Genomic DNA, 22383 nt, shown 5'->3' with positions numbered 1-22383 from the left:
CTTAGCCCTGTCCTGATAATCCCAGTGTGCATTCCCTGGCCCAGGCTACCCATTTGGGAGGATCAGTTAAGCCAGGAGGAGTAAGGAGATCCTTCAAGGAGAGCAGCAAGAGAATATCTTATATCTTGGCTGGGAGTGTATTGGACACGATTGGACTGGGCTGAGTTACGGGGAGAGATAGCCCTATAAAACAGGTCAGGCATGCAATGATGAAATGGATATAGATAAATTGTATTCATTCCCAGGGACTCCCACAAAGGGCTTAACAGAGTTTAACATTCTGCAGAGCCAGGGCCTTGGGGGGAACAGCACATGCTTGTTTGCACAACAAAGGGGTTCCCAGTAAGACCTAAAATCCTCAGCCAGGCAGACTGCTTGGGAAACAGATCTGAGCTCAGAACAAGTTTGAAGCAATTTTTCTCTGTTGCTGGAGGAGGAAGAGGCCACTTTTGGTGGAAACAATAAACCCGAGGTGAAGTCGTTTAAAAAGGCTTTGTGTGCTCTGCAGTTCATAAAGAGGCAGTGTCAGGATTACAGCCCAGGTCTGTCTGACTCAGTGTCTGATTTCGCCCCTGCATCTTCTGTCATCCCTGGCCACTGGCCGATTGGTGGCAGAATCCGCAATACCAACTCCTCAGACTTCTCCTCGCTTCTCAAGGAATGTTTCTTCTTTGTGGAGGTCAAACCTCAAGAAACTGGCATCTTCTATAAGCTTCTTTGTCCAGCAGTCAAATAAGAGGTTGTTTTTCCTTCTTCCTTGGGGAAATGCCTCCTATAATAAAGAAAATACCGTTGTTGATTTTTTTCATGGAATTTGAAGTTCCCATCCTGGATGGATCCCAAACCTTTTTTTTTTTTTTAGCATGAACCTCCATCAAAATTAAGCACAAAATAAGTCCTGACACAGCTCACAAAATGCAATTTTCCCTGCTTGAGCAAAAGAGGTAGTGTACCTACTAAACCGCTTCATTCTTCTCAAGCAGAAAATACACGGCAATCTCAGAGCGTGCCGTTGCCATAGCGCTGTCCTCTCTCCCTCATCTTCTCTATAGGTAGGTCACTTTCCTGGATGCTCTGTGGCTTTAGATAAATTACCATTTTCTAGGCAGAACTGGGTCTAAGTCTACATGCGACCATGGTCTTTGTTAGAGATTAAACCTGCTTGGTGCTCCTAATCTACTGTCCCTTGAGTTCACTATTGTGTCTCTCAGATTTTTCTAATGGAATTATAATCATCTTACCTTTCGGCCCCTGGATTGCAGGCCTTCACACAACCCCAAGCTTGGAGGTTGCTCAGGTAGTTAGTTACCTGGAGCATCTGAGAGTGGTCCTGTATAGAAGACGACTAAAATCATTCATTCAATCATTCATTCTTTCATTCAACATTTATTGACTATGTAGTATATGCCAAGCAGAGTTCTAAGCATATAGGTGAATAAGATACTTCTCTACCCTGAAGGGGTCATAGTCTGTCTACTGGAGACTTCAGTGGAATTCCTGTTGTCCAAGTCAATTGTGGTTACCAGGGGCTGTAGGGTGGGGAACTGAGGATGCGTTATTTAAGCGTATAGACTTGAAACCAGTAGATAAATAAGTCCTGCAGATGTAATGCCCAGCATAGTGATTAGAGATGACAATATGGTATTAGAAACTTCAGAGTTGCTAAGAGACAACATCTTAATTGTCCCCACCGTGGAAAAGAAATGTGACACGACAGAGGTGTTATCCAGCTCAGGTCGCAGTCCTACTGCAATATATAAATGTGTCAGGCCAACACATTGTCTTAAACTTACACATTGTTACATGCGGATTATACATCTATTTAAAAAAAGTCAGTTGGTTTCATTTCAAACCAGTACACATCCAACCACAGAGGATGCCTACTGGGAGAACCAAATTGCTGCTGTGGAGTTTGGAAACAAAGGCATTTATTTTATTGAAACAAGTTCACCTAAAACTGCTGTTAGGACAGGGAGATGTGAGGATATAGGTGAGCAGATGGGAAAGGCGCAGTGGAGCAGGAGGCTGAAAAAGAGGAGCTCAATTCATGGAAACTTGCGACTGGTGAGATACAATTTCCCAAGGAATGGAATGGGCTCCGATGACAAACACAGCTGGACAAGTGAACTTGAGATATAAGAGAAGGAAGAGAATGGCCACTGGGTTTGATGATTAGGAAACAATTTTGTTTGAAATATCTGTAAAACACAGATGTCACAGAGGAAGTCAGTTATTAGCAAATATTCAGTCTTTCTCTTAGGAGTTATGCACCTGTTGAGTCAACAGCAGCGTTACTTGTCGTTTCTAATTATTTTCTAGAAATGGCTTATCGACATGAAAAGCAATTTATCAGTACTCTGTCCTGTGAAGTAATTACGCTGCTCCTTTCTTGTATGAGGAAATATATTCTTCGTACTGACTCTGGATGGTCAGGGCAGGTAAACTGGAATCCTTTGGATTCCAAGGATCAGAAACCCAACTTGAACTAGCGTAGGTAAAAGAGGTTGCCTTGCCTTGCACAGCCAGACTCCAGGAAGGACAGTGATGTCCTGCAAAAACTGGAGTTCGGGCTTGGATATCTGCAGACTCCTGCATAAAGGTATCTCTGCTTCTCTCTGCCACTGACTTCATTTGCTCCTACTCTAGGCTACCAGCAGTCCAGGGGGCCCACCTCTGCTCCTTGCCTACCACAAAATAAAAAGAGACACCTCCCCCAAACTCCAGTTTGAAAACCCCAGGGAAAGGCTCAGAATGTGCTCACCTGGGTCACGTGCCCACACATAGGGCCAATCACTGGCCAGGAGTGTGAGAGCAGCGCCCATCTAGACCTCTTGGGGCCAGGTGCAAGGTGGGGGAGCTCAGTTACCCTAGAACAAGGAAATGCTCTTTCCAGAAGAAAGAAGGGGTGCTGGTCAGAAACAAACGAAGCTCTCCAGTTTTATTCTTTGTAAGCAAACAGCAGCATGTGAGTATGTTTTTCTGGGTCTATCCTCAGGAGTCAGCTCTCTTCCACATAAAGTAGTAGGCGCATACTCATAACGAATTTACCTGGGGCCAGCAAGACTCTGCTTGCTTCAGGCCTGCCTTCACCTGGGTTATTCGTGGTGATCTCAGACAGAGCCCCACCTGAGGAGTCATAATGAGTGGGTTCAGTGGGGGAGAGAACTTCAGCCCCACCTGGTCTGCTGACACAGCCTCTGAGCTGCCATTTTATCTTTCACGGTTCATTTAAAGCAAGGACTTGCTTCCTCCCGGCCCTGAGAATCTAGACGTTTACACACGCTAGAATACAGAGTGTTTATACATCCAATTTGTATCTCTCAACTTCATTTTAAAGGGATTGGCACATTTCACACAGCTTAAGGCTACTTTTCTGCTCATTAATGAAAAGAATTTGCCGAACTAATTATTGAATGCTTCGAAATAAAGTGGAACATAAGGATTATCATAAAGGCAGAGAGCTCTTGGAAACATGGAAGGAAGACAACTTAAAGAATGCTACTTAGGTCTAATTTATTCTGTGAAGATCTTAGCCTGAAATGCTGAAAAGATTCATTAAGAAAAACAGCGATTCATTGTTTCATTGTTGAGAAAACGGAACTTTAAGTATTAACCTCCAGATCACTAAATACAACGTACAAAATATGTTCCTGAACTCGCAGAACTGCTTTTAGGACTAAAAATAGTCCTGATGGATGTTTTTCAAGTATGTAGTGTTCTCTTCCACCCACTGATTCAGATTCAGATTCAACTGATGTACATGAGGGATGACTGAGCTGGACACATTGCTAAATGCTCCTGTTACTTTATTTGATTTCCTTTCAACCCCAGAGGAGTCTCATTTTACAGACTTAGAGAAATTAAGAGTCTTACATAAGGCCTCATAGGTATTGAGTGAGGGGCTGGGATTTTCCTGTGTCCCTTCTACTGACCCTTGTCTTCCTCTTACCCAAGTCCACGAGTTGTAGCAACATTCAGATATAAAATAGCAAGGTGGGTGGGGTTGAGGAGAGAAAGATTCTTTCCTTGCTAATTTCAATTTTATGAACAAAACATTAAGCAGTTTGCATAGAAACAATGGAGAATAGAGCAACCCATACTTTGCATAATGGTGGGGCACAGTAGAAAATCTTCTGGTCTTTCCCTTGTGTGTGTGTGTGTGTGTGTGTGTGTGTGTGTGTGTGTGGTCTTTATAAACATGGACACCGTGTTGCAGAAGCGTGTGGACGGTGAAACACAGCAGGACTGAATTTCAGGGGGCCTCCGTGCAGGCTATCCCTCCACTCACGGGTTTTTGTTTATTCATTGAGAGTCCCGTGTTGTGTGTGTTCAAAGACAGCTGTGTCTGGGAAGAAGCCGTGTCACGCTGGTGATATCAGAGAGGGCCGTGCAGCCATGTGGGACCCACAGATAAGTGTTCCTGCAGCGCATTCACTGTCCCAAGCAACACCATTTGCCCACTCCACGCGAAACGTCCTTCCAGCCAACGTGAAGGTTCTCTTAGGGAAACACAAGGTGGATATGTGCTGGTGTGTTTACCTCAAATTAAAATAGAGTCATCAAGTGGATTTTTAAAGGAACACACATCAATTCTCTCTAAGTGTATTACTCATAGTTAAGCTGATTTCGTTTTTGTGTATTCTCTTCTCGGGGATGGGAGGCCCTGTGGTCTCTCCTGGTAAATGACAACTTGCAAGAGTTGGAACTCCTGATCTTGCGTCTTATTTTGCCAGTCTGTGTTTTCCCTCAGTAGCCTGATGGCACCCTGCGTGTTTATCCTTTCCCGCGCTCCCTGGGGGTGTGGGATGCTCCAATAAACACATCACGAACTAAGAAAGTGCGCTAAAGAAGAGCCTTTTCTCTCTAGCTCTGGCTTTCCCCGGACATTTCAGGTACGAAAGCAAGAACCCAGGGGCCTCTTCCTCATTGTGCATTTTCAGTTTCTTGTGCAACCACAGCAGGAAAGCACAGGACGAGGCCTTATTTCCTTCGATGCATCGTTGCTATTAGCCCACTGTGCCTGCCACTATTCAGCTTCTAGCTTTTACGTTTTTCATAAATCCCTCTTTTCTTAAAAAAAATAATAAAAGGGAAACCCCAAACTTCCCAATGATTGCTCAGTGAGAGCAATGGAAAAGGATAAAGGTATAGGATCCCTTCTGCCATTCATTTGACTTCCTTGGATTATAGGTCAATCCAAGAGTTTTTCCTAACTGGCGAGAGGATGGAGAAGTGGCTTCATGAGGGTCACCATGGTGACCACACAGCTGCAGGACTTGCCAAGTTCATTCCTTAGTCACTCCTCCCCCTCCAGCTCCCCATATCTCTCTCTCCCTTTTCTCCCCCCCGCTTGGTCATATTGTACTTCCTCCCCTCTCTCCCAATATTCTTTTATCTGGACAGGTTTCTGATGTTAAGATTAAAGAAATACCATCTGCAGGTTCTGATGACATCAGAGGAAGGTTCTTTGGATTTCCTAGTCGTCTGATGACTCACTCTTTCTCTGGGAGTACACTCTGCACCCAGCAGGCAGAGCGGCATTTCCCCAGCCCAGGAACGACTGCTGGGCCTGCGACAGGTAAGAAAGTCACTGGGTGCCTTTTTCAAAATTAAAGCCGAGAATCTGCATTGATTCCTCTCTGGAAAGAAGGAGAAGTAACTCTGTCAGAGATGCTGTCTCTGGACCAGGATGGGGGCAGTTCGAGCTCCTGGGAGACTGGAGCAGGATATTCATGGCCTTCTGTCGTCTGCCCAGACTACCATTACCGCCTTGTCTCCTAAGCCCCCTAATGTGTCTGTAGCTTTCTTTCAAGGTGAACTGAACTTCTTCCTTTTCTCTCTGTGTAGGAGGCAAACCTCCATACTTGAGCTTCATGCCCTTCCCACCGCCTGGAAAGTGCCACCTGCACCCGAACACAACACGGCCACGCTCAGTGGTTCAGGCTCCCTCCGCGGAGAAAATGCAGCGAGGCTGTAAGGCCCAGTCCTGCCTCATCCCTCCTGTTTCCTCCATGGAGCAGCTGGCTTGATTCCTCCCTGCCTTTCTCCTTGTAGGACTTAGCCTCAGAACTCACACAGCCTCCCTTTGCCACAGTCTGCTGTCACAGCAGTCACCCCTCTTGTCCCGTTTCAAGGGGAAGAACAATAGACTTTGCCTTTTGATGAGGGAATAGAAGGTTCCAGAAGAGCAGGTGGAACTGGACACATTTCTGTGACCATTTTTGGAAAAAGACAATCTACCACCGCCCTTGTCACACTTTCTCCTGCACGTGAGTCTGTTGCACCCACCTAGTGCTGTAGGGAATAGGCCAGACGTGAGCCACAGGTTTTCAAACCTGGCGCTCTGTTGGCCGGCAGTGAGGCTCCTCCGTGCCGTGACGGCAAGGACTGGCTGTCTGCAAGCTGCTCTCACACTAGGGGAAGAAAGGTCCCACCTTCATCATGGAAGAGGTTCAGTGGATAGCCTGGGAGCTGCTGTTTTACTACCTTTCCGACCAAGACCAGAAGTTCTGCCGAGAGTCTCCCTGTCTTGTTGAAGTTTACCTTCTAGGTTATGTTTATAAATGCGGTTATAAAGCCATTGCTTGGGTGTGGAAGGACATAAGAGTCAACAGGGAAATCCTGGAAAAAGGGTAGGGAAAAAGGAATGTGAGGAATGGGGAGCGGACTGGTGGAAGGAGCCTGAGTAAGTTCTTCCACTTGTCTTTGCCAAGGGGGCAGCCTTCGCTGATAGCAGCTGGATCTTGGCAGGCAGAAGCAGACGGGATGGCCTCCCAGCAATGACAGGATGAAGAATCTGTGCCAGCATAATTCTCATCCGCTTTCTGCTGTGTCAGTAATACCCAGTTTGATTTCTTTCAACTAGAAAATACACATTTTACCCCTATTATGAGCCTATTTGAGGTCTGTGAGGAGCATTGGTGAAATTAATAGCAGATATAGTTCATTGCAATTGTACAGATACATGCATCACATTAAAATTTTTAGCCTTTAAATAGGTTCTGAGCAAAGGTAAAATAAAAAACATGCAATGTTTTAAATTAACCAAAATTATTTTACATGTCATCGAGGGTCCAACATCTAAATTGTAGTAATAAAAATCCCTTTCTTTTTCATCCCTGTTCTTCAACAATAGCTTTTTTTTTTTTTCATTTCAAACTTCTTAGAGTTTAATTTTTCTTTTCAATGGTATTTTGGAACAAGGGACTGTAACTCCTGAGAGTCCTCATAAAGGCCAATACAGGCAAGATGTTTCCCAAAAGTCAGATTTTAGTTTCATCTCGCAGGTTATATAATGTGGTTATATTGCTTACTTGTAATTATATTTATTTTTGTTTGATTTAATTTGAAAGGAAAGTATGCACACAAAGGTCTAACTCTATGCATAGAAGATGCTCAAGAAATTTAAATACCCCACCTCATGAACTGCAGCCATCATCACCACTAGCATCCTCCACAGTTAGGCTTGGCTGAATGGCTCCTTTGTGCCAAGGATAATGCTGAGTGATGTGGGGGATACAGGGATGGAATAAGACACCCTCCCCCCTGCCCAGCGATGACATGCTAACTAGAGTGCAAGTTAGAAGGTGATGATAATCTGCCCTCTGGAAATCCCCGAAGTGGAGAGATTGAAAATGAATGTTCGGTAAGAGGAAAAGATCTTAGGGAGAAAGTGGCTGCTGAGCTAGCCTGCAAAATAGCTCTATAAAAATGCTATCTTCCCACCAGTTGCTCAACCTCCCCTAGAAGCACTGCTGTTACTCTTCATCAATTATTGAGTGATGTGGAATGATTAATGTTGAATGTTTTTCTATGGAACAGACTTTCGCCCTGAGTTCGACCAAATGTCGGAGTCACTTCAGTGTAAGGAACGGAGAGTTGTACGTAGTGGAAGGACACCATACAAGCTCTTCAGTGCTGGCTCACCTTGAACAGTATTTCATGCAGATCCTTTAAAGAGGTGCAGACTGACACACTGTAACATCACATTCTCTCGCTGTGCGAAATGAAGAGGAGCAACAACTCAATCCTTAGAATGATCACAATTCAGGCCCCAAACCAGGATAATGACTGAGGAACTGAGGCAAAGTGAGTTTTCCTCAACTATTCAGGTAATTGGTTTGCATTATAAAACCATTAGAAAGATGTTCCTTCTTTTAATAAAGACCCAAATAACAGGGAAGGAGAAAGTTTTAGGCAATGGAAAAAAATTACATCTGAAACACTAACTAGGGGATTCTGAAAGCAGGAATGGCGAGGAGAGTTCTAATATCGATTTCGTATTCTGAAAGAGAAAAGCAATGTCTAGGAAAATGTTTGCTTGCCCCACATCTCCACTTTTTATTGTCTCTGCATCCTCTTCAGGTTTTCAAGTCCAGTGACTGAATGAAACAATTGCAAAATCTGTATGTTATAGCAGACTCTTTGCCCCATATATTCAGTGCTTATGGGGAAGTGAAAAATATTAAAATGCTAACAATATGAACTTATTTTGCCCCAAATCACAAACATCATGAGAAAAACATCTTGCATTTTTTAAAATTCAAAGTTATATGTGCATATGAGAAACACAACACATACATATATCACAGAAACTATTTGAAGTCTTAAAATAAGGAAGAATTAACGCAAATAGAAGCTCAGGTGAAGAAGCCTAACTTATAGGGAAGATGAGTTCAATTTTATGCATGAAAGATTTGAAGTAGTGGTTGAATATCTAAGTGTTATGTCCAGACATTACTTGAGAACAGGCTGAGATATACAGATTTGGTAATCTACAGTAGAGTTGAAAACTGAAATTGTTAAGTGTCCAGAAGAAAAACTAAAAAGCTCAGAGGACTGAAGATTAAAGCTTAACCTGAAACTTTGGAAATGAAGCTGGCAAAAAGAGAAAAGGATATTTATTGAAATAATAAAAGTTAATGATTGAATAATAATTAGGTGAATGGCAACGCTACCACAGGGGTATCAGTAAAACCTCAACTGTACAAAAAAAAGGACGAAACAAGGAAAAGAAATAAAGAAAAAAGAATTTATCTGCTAGCTGTATGCTCCAAAAGACCACTGCGGGGACTTGGTGGAAAAGCCATGGGGTTGGCGTGAGAACTGGAGTTGGAAGAGGCAGATCTGCGATGAGCCTGTGCCTCTTCCTCTATACTATCTACCATCTAGGAGAGAGACATTAAAAAGCGCTTTGGGAAGAAAGGCAGTAAAGCATTTTGGAGTTTCGGGGAGTGTCCCTAAATTAGCTTCTGGGAGATATTTAGGGACCTCTGGCATAAAAATCTTTTACTAAAGATTGAGGAGCGGTCACTTCTTTTTGTTATTTTTTTGCCCCAAACGGTAGCTTTCTCCACTTCGAAGAACCCCAGGACTTGGAGCTCCCCAGCAGAAGCCGCAGTTTTCCCCTCCCAGACCCTCCGCAGCCCACCAACGCAGGAATCCCGCGAAATGGAGAACATCGAAGCCCACCCCAACACTGGAATCCGGCGGGCTGCTAAATTCTCCTGGAGGCGGAGAAGAAGCGAAAGACTTTCCGTTCCAACCAATCAGCTGAGAGCGAATACTGACACACCCCCTTTCTGTCTACCAATCAGCAACTAGTTCGATGGGCCGGGTCCATTCACAAGGGAAAAACACCTTTTAAATTGTATTACTAAAGATTTTTCCTCCATCGTCAATCTAGGCCATCCCGCAAACTGTGCCCCAAAAAGAAAACTGATTGTAAGAATTCCATAGCTGGTCAATCTGGCAGTGTAAAGCGAAACTATAGACCTCTCTCCATCGACTCCGTGATTCAAGGAGGGACCGGGAAAGGGAAAAGAGGGTTTTAGAGGGCAAACTACAACTCCCAGGAGGCCTTGCGCGGACTCAGCCCCCCCCCCCCCCCGGGCGAATGGGGGGCGGGCCATTGTGAGGAACAGGCTGAGCGTCACGGGGCTACGCTCTGATTTCCCGAACGCGAGCCACTGACTGGGCGGGACTGAAGGTGGGCGTGGCAGCGGCCTCGAGGTTTCTACAGCTTTGTGTCCCCCTACCTCCGGCTTCTCCGCCCCAGTGTCGAGGGGGCGTGGCCCGCGCGGGGGCTGGTGGGGTGCAAGCGCTGCGGGACGTGGGTGACGCGGCTGCTTCCAGCTCAGCGGAGTGTGAGGTGTCGCGGCCCCGCTGGTGATTGGCTGTTGGCAGGCGAGTACGCAGCGGCAGTTGGTCGCCGGCGGCACGGAGGGAGAGCCGAGGCGGGCGGGGGGGGTAAGGGGCAGCAGTGGCGGCGGCGGCGGCGGCTGGAGGAGGCGGGCGCAGACGAACCGGCGGCCGCGGCAGCAGCGGCAGTCCCCGGAGTCCTCCCGTGAAGCGCCCCCGCCGGCGCCGCCGTGTGCCCGTGGGCGAGGGCGGCAGGCACGCGAGCCGCCGAGGAGCCGCTCCCCGGGCGCCGCAGCCCTTCGGACTCTCAATCCCGTCCTCGCGCTCCTGCTCCGGCTCCTCCATCTTGGCCTCGGCAGTGGCGGCTGCCGGGAGGATGTGCCGCCTTCTGGCGGGGGGAAGAAGGAGGAGAAGATGAAGAAGTACCGGCGGGCCTTGGCCCTGGTCTCCTGCCTCTCTCTGTGCTCCCTGGTGTGGTGAGTACCCTCGACCGCCCTGGATTTCCCCCGGGCGGGGGGAGGGGAAGGGGAGCAGCCTGGGTCACACCCCCACGTCGTCTCGACTTTAGGGTTCGAGTCTCTAGGGTCCCTAGGGAGCGACTCTCCCGCCGACCGGCCTGGCAGGGCTCTGTGCGGAGATGATCCCCGTGTACTTTGGAATTTACGGACCCTAATGGGAGAGAAGGGTGCCTGGGTCGAGGGGACCGCCTGAGCGCCTTTGTGTTCAGCGACCCCGCGCCTGGGGGACGGCGGGTGTTGGGCGGGCGGCGTGGAGATGGGTGCTGGGTGAGTCCCGCGGGTTCCCGGGCAGCGCCGGCTTTGGCGGGGCGGTGAGGGCAGAACGCGTGTCGGCGGTGACCCGCTTGCTACGTGCGACACTACAAACGCGCGTGGGCCCGGGGCGGGCTGTGCGGTGCTCGCCGGAGTCCGGGACGTTTCGCCCAGTCTTTGGCCCCCGGCGCACTGGGGGCTGCTGCTCTGGGGGACGTAGGAAGCGCTTCTCCCCAGAGGCCCGGGTGACTTGGAGCCCTTGGTTTAGAACGGGTGACTTCGGCGTGGTGTGTACGGTGCTTTCCGTGGTGTGGCTCGGGTGATGTCCCTTAGTAGTGGGAGGACGAGCCCTGTATTTGGAAGGCGGGAAGACTGCTTTGTCTCCAGAGTTTATGGAGTTTCTGTTAATTCCTGCCACATTTGGGATTTTTGTTTTATTTGCTTGTGTTGAGGAGCAAAGAGAGCTTGTAGGTCAAAGGGTTGCTGTCCATGTACTTGGGGAAGTTTTTCTTCCCTCTTAGGGAGTTTCTTCAGAGATGTGTGACATTTGCTGACTTAAAAGGTGCTTTTTCATTCAAAGTGATTTGCCGTTTATTAAAATGTAGATAGACTAAGTTCCTGGTTTAGCTTATGTCCGCAAAACACCAACAGTACTAATTTTTATGGGTGGCCAGTGAATTCCAAAGATAATGAAGTCCAGGAGTTCTTGCTCACATAAGGCAGCACGCAAATAAGAGGAGAAGAAAGCACTTGCCTGGCTGAGGAGTTTTGATTGGAAGGTTGATAGACATTTCAGAGAAGAAGAAATTTGGCCTGTTGCTTTTCGTTCCAGACCCCCTTAGTGAGACCAGAGCCCCTCCCTCCCCGCCTTCTTAGTATCAGGGTGGGTGTCAGGACGGGCAGGTGGACCAGTCCCCTCCCCCACTTTAAGTGCAGATTTGTAGATGAGATTCCAAAGCCTGCATTCATGCCTGCCCCTTTCAGGGGGCTGCGAGTTGTTTGGAGTTTACATCTTTTCACTTTCTCCGTGGTCTTGCCCATCTTCACACCTAGTTATTCTTCTTCAGCACTTTCAGCAACAGGACAAGAGCTTACACTTTTCATTCAAGTGTAAAATGCACCAGTACCTCTGGTTTTTTAATTGAAACATATGGGGCACATAACATGGTGTACATTTAAGGTGTAGAACACGTAGGCTTGATACATTTATTACATATATGGTAATAGGATCGCCATTGTAGCGTAGCACCTCTGTCACATCATGATTATCTTTTCTGTGTGTGCGGGTGGAATAAAAATCTAGCCGCTTAGTGAGTTTGATGATTGACATCCGGCATCGCTGTCCGTGTTCACTGTACTGCGCACCAGGCCTCCAGGGCTTATCTGCTGGTTGGCAGTTTGTACCCTTAAAGGTGATTTTTTAAAAAATAGGTAATTGAATGGTGGAGATTAAAGCAGGTGTTACAGTGTAGTTCTTAAAATCATTTGTGGATTTAAATTAACCATGCCTCTATTACTTTGTGTAATTTTTAGCTATGTTTTGCTTAAGCTAGCCTCAGCATGATTTCTCAACTTAACTCATTAGCAATAATGAGGATATCATGACCTGTTGGGGGAAGTCAGTCCACCTAGTACTGAAAATAGTAGTCCTCAAGTTCTGTAAAGTTTGTGGGCTCCCACTGTGAAAAATGGATGTTGAGGGTTTCAGTAAAGAGTGAAGGTTTGCTGTGGTGGCTCGGTTGGCTGGAGGGTCATCCCGTGGGCTCTGTCTCCAGGCAGGGTACGTACCTGGGTGGCGGGTTTGATCCCCGTCAGGCCACGTATGCAAGGCAACCAACCGATGTTCTCTCTCTCTTCTTCCCTCTCTCTAAATTCTGGAAACATATCCTTGGTGCGGATTAAAAAAAGGAAGTGGAAAGTTTAAGAAACTTCAGCTTAAGAAACATTTGGGTTAGTATATTTTGAGATTTGTTTAGATGGCCAAATGTAGAGACATTTTAGTTATTTTTTACTGAAGCCATTAAAGTAGGATATTTAGGCTTGACATTTTTTTTGGAAAGGTGATGATGAGATGGAGGAAGAGGATTGGTGCATGGTGGTGATTGGAAAAGCGTATATTGTGTCTTTTGAGACTTCTTTGGAAAGCTGAAGTATTGAAATTATAGCACTGACCCCGCTGAAGGTCTGACTCTCACTACAATCTGGTGGGTGTGTTACTTCCTGACGTTTTCACCCCCACTTAGGTACCTACAGCCATCGTTGGGTTAGACAGAAGGTTTGCCGAAGAGTTGATAAGCTCCTCTTAGTAGCCAGTTTTGCCATCTCTATCATTTGTAAATTGATACAAAATTTGTGATAAGATGAACTGTTTTGTAAATTTATGAATGCTCGATATTTACATTGCAGTACTCTATTTTCTGAGGTTCTCTCCCCCTCCTACCCGTGTTACTGAGTTTTGTTACCACCTTATGTGTCACTTTCAGAGCTCTCAGTCATGTCTTCCCTCTCCTTTGTCTTTCCAGCCTGGAGTCCTAACTTGAGATTGCTTTCACAGAAAACCCATCCTGTCTCTCTTACCATCCATTCTGGTCGCTCTGTTTTATTTCTGCGCACTTGGTGTGACTCTGGTGGCTGGTACAGCGTGTTTTGGGCGCACAGGTAGTGCAGCTGCGGCATGCAGTGGTAGGATAGCGAGTGTGTGTTGTCAGCTCTCCGTGTCAGGCCTGTACTGTGTGCTCTGTACACGCGGCGCCTTTAATCCTCACAGCAGCCCTACGACATAAGTATCCTTTTAACCTCATTTTGCATTTTGCAGTGAAAGCAGTAGAGAAGTAACGTGGCTAAGGTTAAGCAGCTACTAAGTTTTGGAGCTTGGATTTGAACGTAGGCAGCCTCATCCGTAGCCAAGGGATCCTTCGACAGGAGGTCTGAAGGCCTGTGTCTGACTCCCATCACTTACTAGATAAGGTGTGTCCCTGGACGTGTTATGTAATTTCTCTGAATCTTAACTCTTGTATCCTAAAATTGGGAACATAAATCATTCACACCTCACAGAATTATTAGGAGGATGAAACGAGATGACATATGACAGCTTTGTAAAACCGTATGGGTATATCATCTTCATATTTCCTCATAGAATTATTCCACAAAGATTATTTGTGTGCTTATTATGTCCCAGATGTTGTTTTGGGCATGGAAAACCTTAAAATAGGGTGACCCACCTTTTCTGGTGTGAGTAGTCAAAGCCCCACATCCCAAGAATCCTCTGAATTGGTTTCCTATTGCTGCTGTGACAAGTTACCAAAAATGCAGGGGCCTGAAACAGCACACGGTCATTACCTCACAGTTCGGGGGTCAGAGGTCCAACTGGGCTACTGTCACGGTGTCAGCAGGGCTGGCTCCTTGAGGCTCTGAGACGAAGAATCCGTTGTTTTGACTTGGTCACGTTCTGGGGGCTTTGTGCCTTCCGTGGCTCCTTCCACACATCCTTCCACCCTCTGCTTTGGTCCTCACATCTGCTACTGCCTCTGGTCCTCCCACCGCCTCTCACCAGGACCCTTGCGATTACCTTGGGCCTAACCAGACGGTGCAGGATCTTGTCCCCCCTCAGAACTCTTAATCACAGCAGCAAAGATCTCTTACCATGTAAAGTAACATGTTTAGGGATTATGACTTGGACATCTCGGGGGCCATTATGCAGCCTAGTATACCCCCTCATTACTGGAAAAATTGATCATCACCTGAAAGGGGAAAAAGGCTTGCCCTGCACCTTAAACAATGGTTAGTCAACCGTTTTTGAGCATGTCTCCCAATCAGCAAAACCATGTGTGCGCACCTTTAGTACGTGCTTGTTTGTAACTACATGTACATGTGCCGGTGTGATCTCGGCATACTAGGGTGCTGATATATTAGTATTCATAATAAATACGTAAATTAGATGAGAAAGCAAACTAGCGAGCCTCCATCAATGGTATCTTTTTGCTCTCGTTTAAAAGGTAATTTTTGGTGACGGACGTGGTTGACTGAGTAGGCTGTTTGACGTCGCACTGTGGGTGCAGCACTGCTTGTACTAGTTAGGAGTCGACCCTGCCGTTTTCTGACCCGCTTGTGCTGCATTTTGGTGGCTGAAACGAAGTGGCTGCTTTCATGGAGCCAGTTGTGGTTGAGAGAATATATGCCAGGGTCTAAAATTATGACTCTGTGAAATAAAGTTTAAAGAGAGAAGAGAAGTTAATTTTTTAAAAAAACTGGGGCAACTAGAAGAATTACAGGTGTTTAAAAAGAAATGGAGGAGTTGCAGAGGTTTGGAAGGAGAAGGAGCTGTTCAGGCGAGCGGAATATCCAAGTGGAGACATCATATAGGCACTTGAAAATGTAGACCTCACTGCAGGTAAGATGTGGGCTGCAGTTGTCCTCGTGGAGGGGATCTGTTTTGAAACGGAGTGTTTGACTCCACAGGAGCTTCTGCATGTAGTTCAGATAAAGGAAGACTTGCTGCCAAGTGGAGCTCTGCGGGGAAGGAGGAAACTGGTTCGAAGTGAGAGGTGGAGAGGTGAGAGGAGTGATCTGAATGGTCAGCAGTGTAAAGTGTCTTAGGGAAGGCCGAAAAGCTTGAAAACTGACAGGAGGGCCTTGTTTTCAAAAGAGGGAAGTGACTGATAAGCCTTTGAGAGTGGAAAATAGAAGATAATTGGAGAGCTGGTTGGTGTGAGCTCTCACACATGGGTGTGGCAGCCAGAAGAGAGAGAAGAGGCTAGAACAGCCTTGTAGTTGTGTCCTTGGACCCATTCTTCACTGCACCGCTAGGTCCGTCTCACTAACACACAATTCATCATGTCAGTCCCTCGCTCAGACGTTTCTCAGAGGCTCCCTTTTTGCCTGAAGGGTAAAAATTTAAACCCTCCTTTTGAAGACCTGAAGTCTGTCCCAAACCTGCTTATTTTCCATTGTTTCCTAGACTTTCTGTTGTTGCATGCTTAACTTGTTAGCTTGGTAGTCATTTATCTGGGGATTATCTTTGTGGTTCCAAATTGAAAATTAAGGTAGCAAAGGTATTGTGACTTGATTTTATAGGCTAAATATACTTTATGTAATTTCTTAAAATATATCATCAAGTATTTTTTTCCATTACTATTTGTCACCCTTATACTCCTCTCCCCCTGGCAATCACCAAACCCCATCTTGTGGATATCAGGAAATTCTCCTAGTTTCTAACTACCTAGTTCCTGCCCCAGAAACAAGAAGATGGTAAGAATTTAATCAGGTTTTGGATTTTGGAGAGCGGGGGCAGGACATTGTTGTGAGAGGGAATAACATGAACCAGAGACTTGGTGTATGTTCAAGGAACACACGAATAATTCTGTATCACTGAAGCAGAACGGGTTGGGGTGGGGTGCGCGGGAGGGGCAGAAACTAGGAAGCTGAAGACTTAGGCAGTGGAGGGACTTTAGAGATTTTTAAACATCATTCAGGGAAGCTTGAATTTTGTCATGTAGCGTCTTTAAAAGGTCTTGAGCAGGGGAATGGTATCCTGAGATCATTTAGTTAGGTTTTTGGCAGTGGTGTGAAGGATTGAATCGTGGAGGTAACAAGGAATTAGGGAGCTCTGTTAAGAGTCACTCTGTGTAAGGGATAAGGGCTTGACCTAGAGCAGTCATAGCAGGGAGGGAGAAATGGATTACAGAAATTTGAGGAAAAGTAAACTGGAGATGATAGAAGAGAAGCTCACGGATTTCTAACTTGTGGGTTTAGCTAGTGCTAAGTAGTACCTTAGGTACTTGTGGGCGTAGCTAGTAGTACCACATGGTAGGAGCAAGGATGTAGGAAGAGGAGGTTTGAAAAAGGAAGCTACTGTATTCAAGTTTAGATTTAGTTTTGTTTTAGATTTCTTGGTCAATGAAGAAAGAAAGGTTCCACTTTTAAATATGCTTAATTTATTCTCAGCATTAATATAGGGTACCATTGAAGGGTTTTAAGGAATGGACTAGTTATTGGGAGAAGGTGCTAAAAGATAAAGATAGGAGTTTTGGTAGCCATCAGCTGAAAGTCATTCAACTAGCTGAAATTTCTCAAATTCATATACAGGGTAAAAGGAAGACTGGGAACAGACCCTGGCAGCACTAGAATTTACGTAGGGAACAGAAGCATCTTATCAGAGGAGACTCAGAAGAGTCAGAGATGAGCAGCAGGAACGTGTCGTTTGACAAGCCAAGGAGAGGGTTTTAAGTTGAAGTGGTCAAAGGTGCTGCATGCAGCAGAGAAATAAAAAAGGGTAAATTCGGCCACAGCTGTACGCATTTCAGTGGTATAATGGGGGCAGAAGTTAGAGTTCAGTGGGTGGAGGACTAGGTGGAAGGTGAAGAAGTTGAGGGACAAGTAGACAATACTCTGGAATTTGGTGAGTGAGAGGAGACAGAAGGGACAATAGTTGATAACAGCTGACATTTGAGTGCATATTCTGTGCCACGCTGAGAATAGATTGGGTTGGCCAAAAAGTCCATATGGTTTTTCCCATAAAATAAAAGACACATTTTTCATTTTCACCAATAACTTTGTTGACTTCAATATTTTGAGTATGACGGGTGTTATTGTATAATTAAGTATTATTGTATAATGTCGATTGTTCTCAATTAATGTCTCAGTTTGCTTGCTATCAACTTCAACTGGTCGACCCAACTGTGGAGCATCATCCAGCCAGAAATCTCCAGCATGAAACTTCACAAACCACGTTTGACATGTATAGTCAGTCACAGCACCTTCTCCATACACTGCACAGATCTTCTTTTGTGTTTCAGTTGCGTTTTTACCTTTCTTGAAATAATAAAGCATAATATGCTGAAAATGTTGCTTATTTTCTTCAATATTAAAATCGCTGCACAAAAATCACCTATTTTGATTTTTTTTTAATGCACGCTGGTATGACAGCTGTCACAATACAATCTAACAAAATTTTTCGAATGAAGTTAAAGACAACTAAGCTCTACTAGAGCCATTGTATGAAAAAATCCAAATGAACTTTTTGGCCAACCTAATACACACATTATTTCACGTTCCTCATAATAATGCCATTTCCCAGTGTTGATACTGAGGCACACACATTTTGTGATTTTTCTAAGAACTTGCAATTTATAAACAAGGGACCTGGGATTAACACTGAGTCTCCTGACTCCGAAGTCCATGCCCCAGGCCGTACACTACTAAGTGTCACATTCGTCGCTTGTTGCGGCCCTCAAAATCACGCAGTGCGTGCTGCCGCTCCTCCTCTGTGATAGGTTGTGATAGGTTCTCTTGTGCCGCACCAGCCTTGACTAGTGTCCTCAGTTCTTGAGTGACTAGATCTGTTATTTTCTCACCTTTTTTTCTGTTCATCTGTTGACTCGAGGATATTAAATAAGAGACAACAGCCGCAGAGAAAGATTGTGAGCTGTGGAGGTTTTCAGCCACAAGCTTAGTGACCTTAGGCAAGTTAACTCTGAGCTTCAGTTTTCTTTACTTGTAAAAATCAGGTTAATACTTTAATGTAAAAGTCTTGACAAATTAAAAACCAGGACTGTTTTTTTCTTCTGGAGACATCAGATCCTCAGGATTGAGTTGGTACCCTCAGTTTATGCCGCATGTCGCACAGGTCCCCTTTTCTGTGGCACTTTACAGCATTGCTCAGATTTTACCTTCTGTCATTAGTTTCACTCCTATTTATCCCCATTTTAAGCATTTGCTATAGAATATGTTTGCTGTGTTCCAATCAGCTTTGTGTATTTATTTAGACATGTGTTTCCTTCTCATTCTTTTTCCTGCTTTTTCCACTTCACATGTTTCTGTACTTGCTTTAGTTAACTAGAACCACTGTTAAAGTGAACTGTCCCAGTTAAGCACGCGGCAGATGCCGTCAGGAGGGCCTCTATCATTCATACACTCCACGGGTGTTTACTGAGCACTTGGTGTGCAGGCTGCTTCTGAAGACCTTATGCCAGGGAAATGCGTTTGGCAGTGTGGAGGGGAAGGGAGGGGACACAGAGGGAGAGAAACACCCACTGGCTGCCTCTGGCGCGTGCCCCTCCTTTCCTGGGCCAGGAACTGAACCTGCAACCTCTGCGCGTGCCCTTTGGCTTTGCCGAGCGGTGCCCAGCCAGCTGAGCCACACCGGTCAGGGCTGATGAGAGTGGTTTTGTGACAGACTTCGTCATGCGGCAGGGTAAACGACAGGCCTTTAAGACTTTTTGGTTAATTTGGTTATTCTTGGACCACTTTTTTCCCATATCGTATTTATAACAATAGGATCCTTCAGGTATTTTGATATGCGTTACATTCGAGTGATAAATTACTTTGGAGAGAATTGCTGTCTTTACATTGCTGTCACCAGCGTTCCATCTGTGTACACGCCAGGTTGTCTTTATTTATGTTTTCATTGTTGTCAGAGTTGTAAATGGTGGTGTGTTATATTTAGGTTAATTTCTAAATTATTTTGTTTTTTATTATTGCTAATAGTTTATTTTCAGTCTTTTTGCTAGGGAGGAAAATACTGACTTTTTTGTTTCTTATATTCTTAAATTGACATAATTTACATATGGTGAAATGTATATATGTAGTTGGATCAGTTTTGACAAATGTGTACATCTGTGTAACCCCCTCCCCATCAAATATAGTACATTTCCATTACCCCAGAAAGTTCTCTTATGTCCCTTTGTAGCAGATACCCCATAACACAAAAAGTGATTTGATTTCTATCACTATGGATTAGTTTTGCTACTTCTGAAACTTCATCTAAATGGAATTATACAGTATTTATTCTCATATCTGAATTCTTTCACTCAGGGTAAAGTTTCCAAGATTTATCCATGCTTTTCATTCATCAGTAATTTGTTCCTTTTTATTGCAAATAGTAACATTGTATGGATATACTGCAGTTTTATTCTGTTGTTGGATATCTGGGCTGCTTCCAGTTTTTGTCTTAGGAGTAAAAGCTACTGTGATGTTTTTATACAAAGCTTTTTATGGACTGTTTTGGTTTCTCTTGAGAAGTGTGGAACGGTAGAGTTACAAGTGCTGCAACAGATGGATGTTGTGTTCTGCTTCTGGAGGTGTTACCGGGAGAAGGATACAGGAGTACTTAGGAAGGGTTCCAGCCGGGAATACAGAGCCTGAATCTGGTCACCGTGAAACACCAGACAAACCTCAAAACAGGATCCTATTATTTAAAAATAAAAGGACTGCGTTCTTCAGAAATGTCAGTGCCACGTAAGATAAAGGCCAAGAACTAGTTTAGGTTAAAGGAGGCTGATGACAAATGCTGAACAAGACCTTCAACTCAATTCGTACTTGGGGTGGTGGGTGAGGACAATATTGTACCACGTGACAAAATTGCATACAGACGGCACAGCACCGTGTCAGTGTAACATTTACTGATGTTGGTAACTGGACCCTGGTCAGGCCAGAGAATGTCCTTGTTCTGTGGACACACATACTAGGAGATTCAGAAATAAACTACATGGAGAAAGGGAGGGAGGGAAGGGGAGCGAGCATCATGTACACAATATGTTGATGTGGGTAAAGAGTTTGTGGATATCTCTGTACTATGCTGGCAGTTCTTTGGAAAGGTTGAAACTGTTTCCAAATAAAAAAAGAGGGGGGAAAAAAAACCTGGGTTGGGATTTCCCCCATTGCTTTGTGAGGTGGTGATTAGGCCACTCAAATTTCTTTAATTATCATTAGTTCATTCCAGTTTTTGTGCCAGTTTTGCAACTTTCTTAGAAACACCTGTTTTTTCCTAAGTTTAAAATATACTGGTTTATGTAATTTGTGATATTTTATAACTAGAAAGTCTGTTTTGTCTGTAGTTACTTCACGTCTTTATACCGTTGTTTAATTCGTACCAGCAACTCTCCTTAAGTGATTTTCGTAGAGTTTGTCTCTAATATTTTCTTTAAAGGACCAACTTTTGGTTTTCCTAATCTTCCTTGCCTTTTTTGTTGTTGTTGTTCCCTATTTCTGTGATTTCTGTTCTTCAGTCTTCCTTGGATTTACAGTGTGTCTTTTAACTTACTGAGTTGAAAGATTAGCTCTTTTGTTCTCAGTGTTTGTCTTTGATTGTCTTCAAAAGCATAGTTTTCTCTTTCATCTGCATCCCACTAATTCTGACCTGTAGTCTTCTGCTGTAATATTTCATAATGCTCCTTCCTGTTCCCTCTGACTGAGTAGTTTTTGTTGCCAGGCATAGATTGTTGGAGGCCGTCCTTTTACTTTACATTTTGTTGCACTGTGGTTGGAGAGGATAGTGTATTAGACCTTGTGTCTTTGGAATTTGAGTCTTCTTTTGAGGCTTTAGTATATATGGTCAGTATTTGGGAAATATTCCACGTATGTTTGAAAAGAATGCCGATACATATTTGTCGTAAAGTTCTATGTATTCATAAAACTTGTTTCTTATATATAATATCAATCTCCTGTTTCCTTAAGTTTTGCCAATCTATTATTTTGTAAGACGTAATTTTAAATATGCAGCCAAAACATGTTGCTTCCTTTCCCCTTTGGCTTCGTCAGTAGTTTCACATACTTTGAAGTGATTTGTTAGGGGCCTGTGTGTCTGTAATCATTGTATCTTTTTACCAACAGATAATACACTTAGAGACAGTGTTTTCCAGTTAAGTTTGCTTTTAATGAAGTCCACTTAATTAAAATTGCTCCTTTTTAATGTTTTGTCAGTATAACTTTAGTCAGATTTTTAATGAATTGAAAATTATGCCTACCATTTTCTAACAAGGCCCCCTGTATGTAACACAGTATCTGTCACCTATTAGGGAGTCTCAAGAGCTTATATAGTTTGTATAACTCCAAGCGAAACAACATTGACTCATTTGAAAGTTTGACAGACTCCAGTTTAGTTTTGTCCCCTATCCCCACAATTATTAAGCTTAGCTCATTTGCATATTAGCATATTCTTTATTGCATTAACGTGTCCTAAAATTTATCATTGTTTTGCTAGATTTATTTGATAAGATTATAAAAAGCAATTGTTAAAGACAGCTAGTTTAGTATTTCTGTGTTAGGCAGATATAAAATGCTATCATTCTGAGGCATTGATATAATTTTAAAAAATGGTGAAATGGTGTTTCCTTACTCACACTCACATTAAAGAATGCTTTCTCTCTTCTTAGTCAAGTCTTACTTGGCACTTCAAGGCTTAATTCAGTTGCTATATCCTCTAGAAAAAATTCCCTGAGGCCTTCTGTTCCATTTGGTAAGAACTAATTGATACTCCTTCTGCCCTAACTCTGAAACCGTAACCATTACTTTTAGAAATACGTAGTTGTAACACACCCTTTAAAACATCAGAATGTCTGGCAACATTAGATCCTAGGTTGCCACTACAAGAAAAACTTCAGTCATTGGACATTCAAGTTGAAAACCTTTTTGCAAGAAAAAAAGTATATAGAAATGTAATTCCTAAAACGAAAGCAATCAAGTTTAAGGAAAGATT

General features: G+C 44.2%; 1 protein-coding gene across 5 annotated transcripts in view; it reads left to right on the top strand.

Annotated features, from left to right (window-relative positions):
- Positions 1-10411: 10411 nt before the first annotated feature.
- Positions 10412-22383, top strand: part of SUCO (SUN domain containing ossification factor) — a 62253-nt gene continuing 50281 nt past the window's right edge. For all 5 annotated transcript variants that reach the window (XM_071219736.1, XM_045189533.2, XM_045189534.2 and 2 more), the window contains exon 1: positions 10412-10616. In XM_071219736.1, coding sequence (XP_071075837.1) covers positions 10555-10616 — 62 coding nt within the window. In that variant the 5' untranslated portion in view covers positions 10412-10554. The remainder of the gene's footprint in view (positions 10617-22383) is intronic.

The sequence above is a fragment of the Desmodus rotundus genome, chromosome 12 (assembly GCF_022682495.2).
Source record: "Desmodus rotundus isolate HL8 chromosome 12, HLdesRot8A.1, whole genome shotgun sequence".
NCBI classification, from domain to species: domain Eukaryota; kingdom Metazoa; phylum Chordata; class Mammalia; order Chiroptera; family Phyllostomidae; genus Desmodus; species Desmodus rotundus.
The sequence above is the reverse complement of the archived record's forward strand: the minus strand, read 5'-3'. Positions and strand labels throughout refer to the sequence as shown.